Below are 7,393 nucleotides of genomic sequence, written 5' to 3' on the forward strand. Positions count from 1 at the left end.
CGCGATGGGAGGCTGCTTTTGTGACGGTTATTCACTTTCTCCGGGCCCACCAACAAAGGTGTGCCGAGACGTGTGGCCGCCCGCCAAATTCCCGAACTTATTGGGGATTTCCCCTTCTGGCCCGCCTATCTGGGCCAATGGCAGGACGCCCGCGAGAACCGAGACAAATCGACTAAAACGCCCGTCCGACGCGCACGCGTAGCACTGGCTGCCCCGGCTCGAGACCCCGCCCCCAGGCTCGCGCTTGTCCGCCCCCTCCTTGGGTTCGCGGCTCGGGATTGGCCCAGAGGCGGTGCGGGCTCTGATTGGCCGAGGCGGAGTCACGAGGGGTCCGTCTTCTTCCGGAGTGTGTGTGTCGCCCGGGTCTCCGTCTCCGGTTGCCGCTGGGAGGGCGTTCCAGACTTGTCGGCGCCTGCGGGCTGCGGCGGGCCCCTTTGGGGCTTCGCCCCCGGCTCTGCAGTGCGCGGTGGCTCTGGGTGGGCCGGGCCGTACACCCGCGATCGCCTCCCCAGGAGGGACGAGACTGTGCGGGTTACCTAGAGAAGTGGCGGTTCTAGGTTCTGGTGTGAGACTCCTTATTTGTGCTGCAGGGAGGTAGAGATGGACGCTGCTCCACTTAACACTGAGTTCTCGGTCTGTAAAGGTAAAGACACTTGAATTGTAGGTACTGATTTTTTACCTGTAAGGGGGCTTTATTTTGGCCCTGTGTGCTTTCATTTGAGCAGCTGGTAGTGGAATCAATTTTTTAAAAACATCGAAATTATTTGAAAACGCGTGTTGAAGGGAACAGAATGAGAGGGAAAGGGAGGAGTTCTTGGAAGCTTGCCTAATACCTCGAGGAGTTAACCATTTCTAGATCGTGGCAAAAGACAAGGTATGGGACATCTGACCTACAAATAGATGCCAAAAATTATCTTTTTCTAAATATTTTGATATTCACTACTGTGAGTGAAAGATTCAAAATGAAAGTAACTTTAAGATGAGGCCTGACATGTGTTTGTTACAAATAGAAACTTATTACAGATACCGGAGAGAAAATGTGCTTAGCCCATGGAATGTTGAAGGCCCTGTGATGAGCCTAATAATCGTGTCCATTTTAAGCGGGGGGAAAAAATCCAGGTGAACAGAAGAAAATGAGTCGTTTTGTGAAGGAGATAGAAGATGGAAGATGGGGAAGACGAGACGTTGGAGGAGAAGGACAGTGACAGTAGAGATGAGGTAATTGTATATACAGTGTGGAGCAGAATGACTTACTAAGGTCAACAACCAAAATCCAGAGTAAAACAGTTGAACTGCCTTGTTTAATCTCAAAAGTGGTATTGTGAACACTTTCAGACTACTTTCACAAGCCCACCCTAGACTCAATACCAAAATCTGACCCAGTCATTTTTAGGAAAAAAAAAACCACAAGAAACAATTGCAGACCACTCCCATGAACATAGATGCAAAAATTCCAAATGTAATGTTAGCAAATTAAGTACCAGTGTCAACTGAAAAGAATAGTACATTGTGAGAAGTGAGGTTTGTGTTGGGGGAAAGCAGAATTGTTTTTTTTGTTTGAAAAGTGATACTGGTTGAGGCACCTGGGTGGCTCAGTCGTTAAGCGTCTGCCTTCGGCTCAGGTCATGGTCCCGGGGTCCTGGGATCGAGTCCCACACTGCGCTCCCTGCTCCGCGGGAAGTCTGCTTCTCCTTCTCCCACTCCCCCTGCTTGGGTTCCCTCTCTCGCTGTGTCTCTCTCTGGCAAATAAATAAAATCTTTAAAAAAAAAAAGAAAAGTGATACTGGTTGCCCAGAAATACTGGTTTGAAAGAAGATCTCTTGATTCTTAAAATTGCTTCATTAGGGCGCCTGGGTGGCTCAGTCGGTTAAGCGACTGCCTTCGGCTCAGGTCATGATCCTGGAGTCCCGGGATCGAGTCCCACATCGGGCTCCCTGCTCAGCAGGGAGTCTGCTTCTCCCTCTGACCCTCCTCCCTCTCATGCTCTCTGTCTCTCATTCTCTCTCTCGCAAATAAATTAAAAAAAAATCTAAAAAAAAAAAAATTGTTTCATTAAATTCCATTAGTTTGTGTGCCTGCCAAACACCTGTGTTTCCATATTTATTCTTTTGACAGATACTTAGGTCCCTACAGTGTTTCCTGCTTCTGGCTGGGAGCCTCTGTGTGAGTATTTAAATATGGATAGGTTTAAGTTGAGTCCTAAAAGAATTGAGGTGGATGGTGGGTACACAGCCCATGAATAGTGAATGCTTCCCGTGTGTAGCCACTGTGCTAGGCTTTAATGCATCATCTCATTTCATTAGCAAAGCGACTGTATTAGACAGGCATCATCAGCTCCATTTTATACACTGGAAAACAGATTTAGCCATTAACTTACTTGCTCAGGGTTTTATAATTAATAAGTGACGGAGCAGGGATTATACATGGTTCTGCCGAATCCAAAGGCCCTACCTCTTCCCAGTTCATTTTTTTTGTCTCCCGCCCCCCCCACCTGCCAAGCAACTTGTTTTGAGAGGCAGCCAGGATGTATTTATTGTCCACTTTAAGTAGCCACTTGTATAATAGAAACTTTATTCAACCGTATTCAGTCTAGTAGTTGTTTTAATCAATCAAAAGTAAATTATCCATACATACCTTTTGATTTTAATTTAAGACATGTTAAATGTGGGGGCGCCTGGGTGGCTCAGTCGGTTAAGCGTCTGCCTTCAGCTCAGGTCATGATCTCGGGGTCCTGGGATCATCGAGTCCTGCTTCTCTCTCTCTCAAATAGATAAATAAAAATCTTAAAAAAAACCCACCCATGTTAAATGTTTATTCATTTACGAATATTTTGATGTGGGACTGAGGCCTTGTTTTTGACTTCGGGTTCAGTGTTGGAGTAGTTTGTCTTCCCAGTACAAAGTATGCCCGTAAGTGCAGCTTTTGTAATATGAAGTTTGTTTCTTTTTTTTTTTTAAGTATTTAAATAGTCTCTGCATCCAACGTGGGGCTGAACTCACAACCCCGAGATCAAGAGTTGTATGCTTTTCCGACTAAGCCAGGCAGGCACCCCAAAGTTTGTTTCTTTAAAGCAAAGCAAAACCTAAAAAACTCCTAGTAAAGCAGTTTGAATACTCCTACGTTTTTACCACTTTTTCCATCCTTTTATGGTTGCTCAACCACACCTAATTTGACTACAGTTTTTTTTTTTAAACTGTTCTTTTTTTTTTTTTTTTTAAAGATTTTATTTATTTATTTGACAGAGAGAGACACAGCGAGAGAGGGAACACAAGCTGAGGGAGTGGGAGAGGGAGAAGCAGGCTTCCCGCCGAGCAGGGAGCCCGATGCGGGGCTTGATCCCAGGACCCTGAGATCATGACCTGAGCCGAAGGCAGACGCTTAACGGCTGAGCCACCCAGGTGCCCCTTGACTACAGTTTTTTTAAGCTTTATCAAATATGTCCGAAGTATTCAACATGGTTTTCACAGATTCAGTAACTTACTTTTTGCATTGATTTGATTGGTTTATATGATTTTATTATGTAATTGAAACCGCAAATACAAGGGTCATATACAGGTTTGGAACAAACAATTGATAATTATTAAGGATCTGCTTTAGCCTATGGCAGCAGAAATGGCCAGGTGTTCTGTGAGTGCCATAGAGGAACCTGCTAGCCACACGTGCTTGGCATTTCATGAACATCAAGTTAGTAAGTCCTGTTTGGGATGGGGAGTGTCATTTAATCTAGCTGTAGATACAGGTTAGTGTGATTTGATTAAGTAGACATAGTTAGACACAGTTAAGAGAGCATCTACTGTATTATGATGTTCACTGTATGTTGCATTAGCTTTTGTAGCAATCATCCAGAAAATTCTTGGTAAATGCAGCTTTTGCTTTGGAACCCATTCTGGTTCTTGGAGGAAAACAGGAATAGTCACATTATATTTTCCCTAGGCTGATATGCATGTGATGTGGTTCTAGACTGTTCACACTGGTCACCCTAGGTCATTCCTCTCTAAACTGTGATTTCTTTTTTTTTTTTTTAAGATTTTATTTATTTATTTGACAGAGAGAGACACAGAGAGGGAACACAAGCAGGGGGACTCGGAGAGGGAGAAGCAGGTCTCCTGCTGAGCAGGGAGCCTGATGCGGGGCTCGATCCCAGGACCCTGGGATCATGACCTGAGCCGAAGGCAGACGCTTAACACCTGAGCCACCCAGGCGCCCCTAAAGTGTGATTTCTATAATGGTTTCCTCTGATTGGTGCAGCATATAGAAGTACGTTCACAGGTAGATGAACTTTTAGGATAACCAGACCCTAAAGTTGGCTCATTGAAATTAATTCATTAAAACGCTTATCTCTTAGGGTGCCTGGCTGGCTCAGTTGGAAGAGCATGCTACTCTTAATCTAGGGGTAGTGAAGAGATTACTAAAAAAACAAATAAAACCCTCATCTCTTTCCCATAACTTCCCTGATCCCACATCATTCCCATGCCAGATGAACTGGTCCCTCATCTGCTTGCCTATGTATGTTCATAACCAGTAATACTTATCACATGGTAGCTACTTATCTCTTCCTGTGATGTGCTATATATACCAGTTGTATTCGTTTGCTAGGTTTGCCTTTTTTTTTTTTTTTTAAGATTTTATTTAGAAATCTCTCTCTCAAGAGAGCATGAGCAGGGGTTGGGGGGGGGCAGAGGAAGAGGGAGAAGCAGGTTTCCCGCTGAGCAGAGAGCCTAATGTGGGGCTCAATCCCAGGACCTGAGATCGTGACCTGAGCTGAAGGCAGATGCCTAACCCACCAAGCCACCCAGGCGCCCCTTAAGGTTGCCTTAATAAAATATCCTATACTGGTTGGCTGAAACAACAGAAATTTATTTTCTCATAATTCTGAAGGTTAGAAGTTGAAGATCAAGTTGTTGACAGGTTTGGTTTCTTCTGAGGCCTCTCTCCTTGGCTTGTAAATGTCTGCCTTCTCACTATGTCTTCACATGGTCATTTGTCTATCTTCTGTGGCCTAATCTCTCATAAGGACAGCAGTCATATTGGATTAGGGCCTACTCTAATGACCCCATTTTAACTTAATTACTTCTTTAAAGGCCTGTCTCCAAATACAGTAACATTCTTAGATACTGTGGATTGGACTTTGACATATGGGTTTTAGTGGGATATAGTTCATCTCATAATAATACCAGTAATACCTTCCTTCCGTTATGACACTGTTCCTAGTTAACACTGGCAAGATGAAGACACTTGTTTTATTTATTGCCATAGTTCTTCGTTTTGTCCTTTTGTGTATTCATTCAATGTTTTGCTGAAATATTTATTTGAGAGAGAGAGAGCACATGCACTTGCACGCGAGTGGGGGAGGGGCAGAGGGACAGAGAATCTTAAGCAGATTCTGTGCTGAGCGTGGAGCCTGATGCAGGGTTTGATCTCACGGCCCTGAGATCATGACCTCAGCCGAAACCAACAGTCGGATGCTTAGCTGACTGCACCACCCAGGTGCCCCTAACATTTTTATCTTTAGTTATTTAGTTTTATAGTACCATGCTCAGTTATCAGTAGCTGTGGGATAGAATTGATGGTACAGTTAGGAAGCATGAGGCCCAATCTTAGGGGCTTGGCTCTCATTCCTCTTTATGTTCCAGGTGCCTGTTGTGGGGGACTCTTTTACTTTTGTGTTTTGTATGCAAAGAGCTGGCAGTGTAGGGGCACCTGGCTGGCTCAGTTGATGCAGCGTGTGACTCTTGATCTCAGGGTTGTGATTTCAAGTCCCATGGTGGGTGTAGAGATTACTTAAAAATAAAATCTTAAAAAAACAAACAAACAAAGAGTTGGCACTCTAATGGCATGTGGAACCACCTGAACAGTAGTTGACTTGGTATATTTCCTGTTTTCCTAGGGCAGTAGCTTGGAAACTTCTAGAAACCTAGTTCCTTCCCTGTAAGGATTCTGATTTGATAGCTCTAAGTGAAGTCTAGGATTTTTTTTTTTTTTTCCTTTTCCTGTTTCTTTAGACAAGCATGCCAGGTGGTGCTGGGAGCTCTCTTATACTACACATTGAGAAACTCCGAGAGCTCAGCATAGACCCCGACACACATGCCTGACCGAATCTTGTACTTGCTGACCATACAGTGTGGTTGTAACCTCGTGGGCGCAGGGAACATGTGCTTTCAGTGTTGCCACTTCTCTCCAGGTCGTCACCCCTCAGCAGAGTGGTGGGAAGATGACTACCTCTCCAGAAAATAAAGGAGAAGAAAAAAAGTTTCTGGCTCCCGTGTTTGCTGAGAAACTGATATCCCCACACAGGAAGGCAGCCACTTGGGCCCTGTTGCCAAAAGACAGGAGTGTCAAGTTCAAGGACCATGAGAAGAGAAATGGGAGCTCTGAGGAGGAAGAAGATAAGAAGGCTGAGTTGGGCCAGGATGAGGAAGGTGATGAATCCTCTTCTGGGGACAGCCTTGCCTGCCATCCCACATCGCTGCCAGAGGGGTTCTGTGAAGCTCCCACCTTGCAGAAAGCTGCCTTGGCAATCCCCGGCTGACTTTTCAGGCATGGCCTCGTGGATGAGGAATCTCAATGGACCTTTGACCTCTACTGTCCACGTGACCAGAATCAGAGTTTTCTATGACTATTATCCACTGATTGTTTCTGTCATGGTGCTTATGAGCCATGCAGGTTAATTGTCCCCCAAACTTAATTGTCAGTGATTTTCTTTTTGTCTTGACAGAGTCTGTGCAACATTTTAAATGATACTGTTTCCGAAGAAGTAATTATTAATATTTTTATTTAAATATAATGGCAGTACATTTCAAATTATTTCAAAATAAGAAGTTAAAGTGGCATTGAATTTTTTCGTTAGGTTGGTGTATTTTAGTCGGATTTATGAGCAGTTTCTCTGGAAGAGCAATTTGTTATTCTCATTCTTAACAAGTCTGTGTGGCAGACTTGTTAGGTGGGTTTTCATTTAGATTCTGAAAAAGATGTGTATTCTACATGGGCCAGAGGGAGAACAGTCCTTCCTATGGGGGCCCGGTGGAGATGAGCAGGACAACAATGGTGATGACAAAGGCTGTGAGGAAGAGGAGGAGGAGGAAGGCCGGAACGACCCAAGTCAGCTCACTTGAGGGGTAGCCCATATCAAGGAATTGGAGTTGTAAGGGAAGGGCAGGGGCTGTGGGATTTCTTTTAGGAACTTGAAGAATGTTCTGATTAATTTATGAATGCTTTTAAAAGTACTCTGACCGGGCGCCTGGGTGGCTCAGTTGGTTAAGCGACTGCCTTCGGCTCAGGTCATGATCCTGGAGTCCCGGGATGGTGTCCTGCATCGGGCTCCCTGCTCGGCGGGGAGTCTGCTTCTCCCTCTGACCCTCCTCCCTCTCATGCTCTCTGTCTCTCATTCTCTCTC

The 7,393-nt window shown here is 44.9% G+C and overlaps 1 protein-coding gene across 7 annotated transcripts in view; it reads left to right on the forward strand.

The window, feature by feature from the left end:
- The first annotated feature begins 335 nt into the window (after positions 1 to 335).
- Positions 336 to 7,393, forward strand: part of LOC115941251 (general transcription factor II-I repeat domain-containing protein 2-like) — a 34,312-nt gene continuing 27,254 nt past the window's right edge. For 3 of the 7 annotated variants that reach the window (XM_081813405.1, XM_081813406.1, XM_081813404.1), the window contains exons 1-3: positions 336 to 874; positions 1,011 to 1,218; positions 2,116 to 2,163. In XM_081813405.1, the coding sequence (XP_081669531.1) occupies positions 1,162 to 1,218; positions 2,116 to 2,163 (105 nt within the window). In that variant the 5' untranslated portion in view covers positions 336 to 874; positions 1,011 to 1,161. The remainder of the gene's footprint in view (positions 875 to 1,010; positions 1,219 to 2,115; positions 2,164 to 7,393) is intronic. The other 4 variants (XM_081813407.1, XM_031029166.2, XM_031029165.2 and 1 more) reach the window with 3 other exon arrangements.

The sequence above is a fragment of the Leptonychotes weddellii genome, chromosome 3, assembly GCF_054177405.1.
Source record: "Leptonychotes weddellii isolate Sample4059 chromosome 3, ASM5417740v2, whole genome shotgun sequence".
Lineage (NCBI taxonomy): Eukaryota > Metazoa > Chordata > Mammalia > Carnivora > Phocidae > Leptonychotes > Leptonychotes weddellii.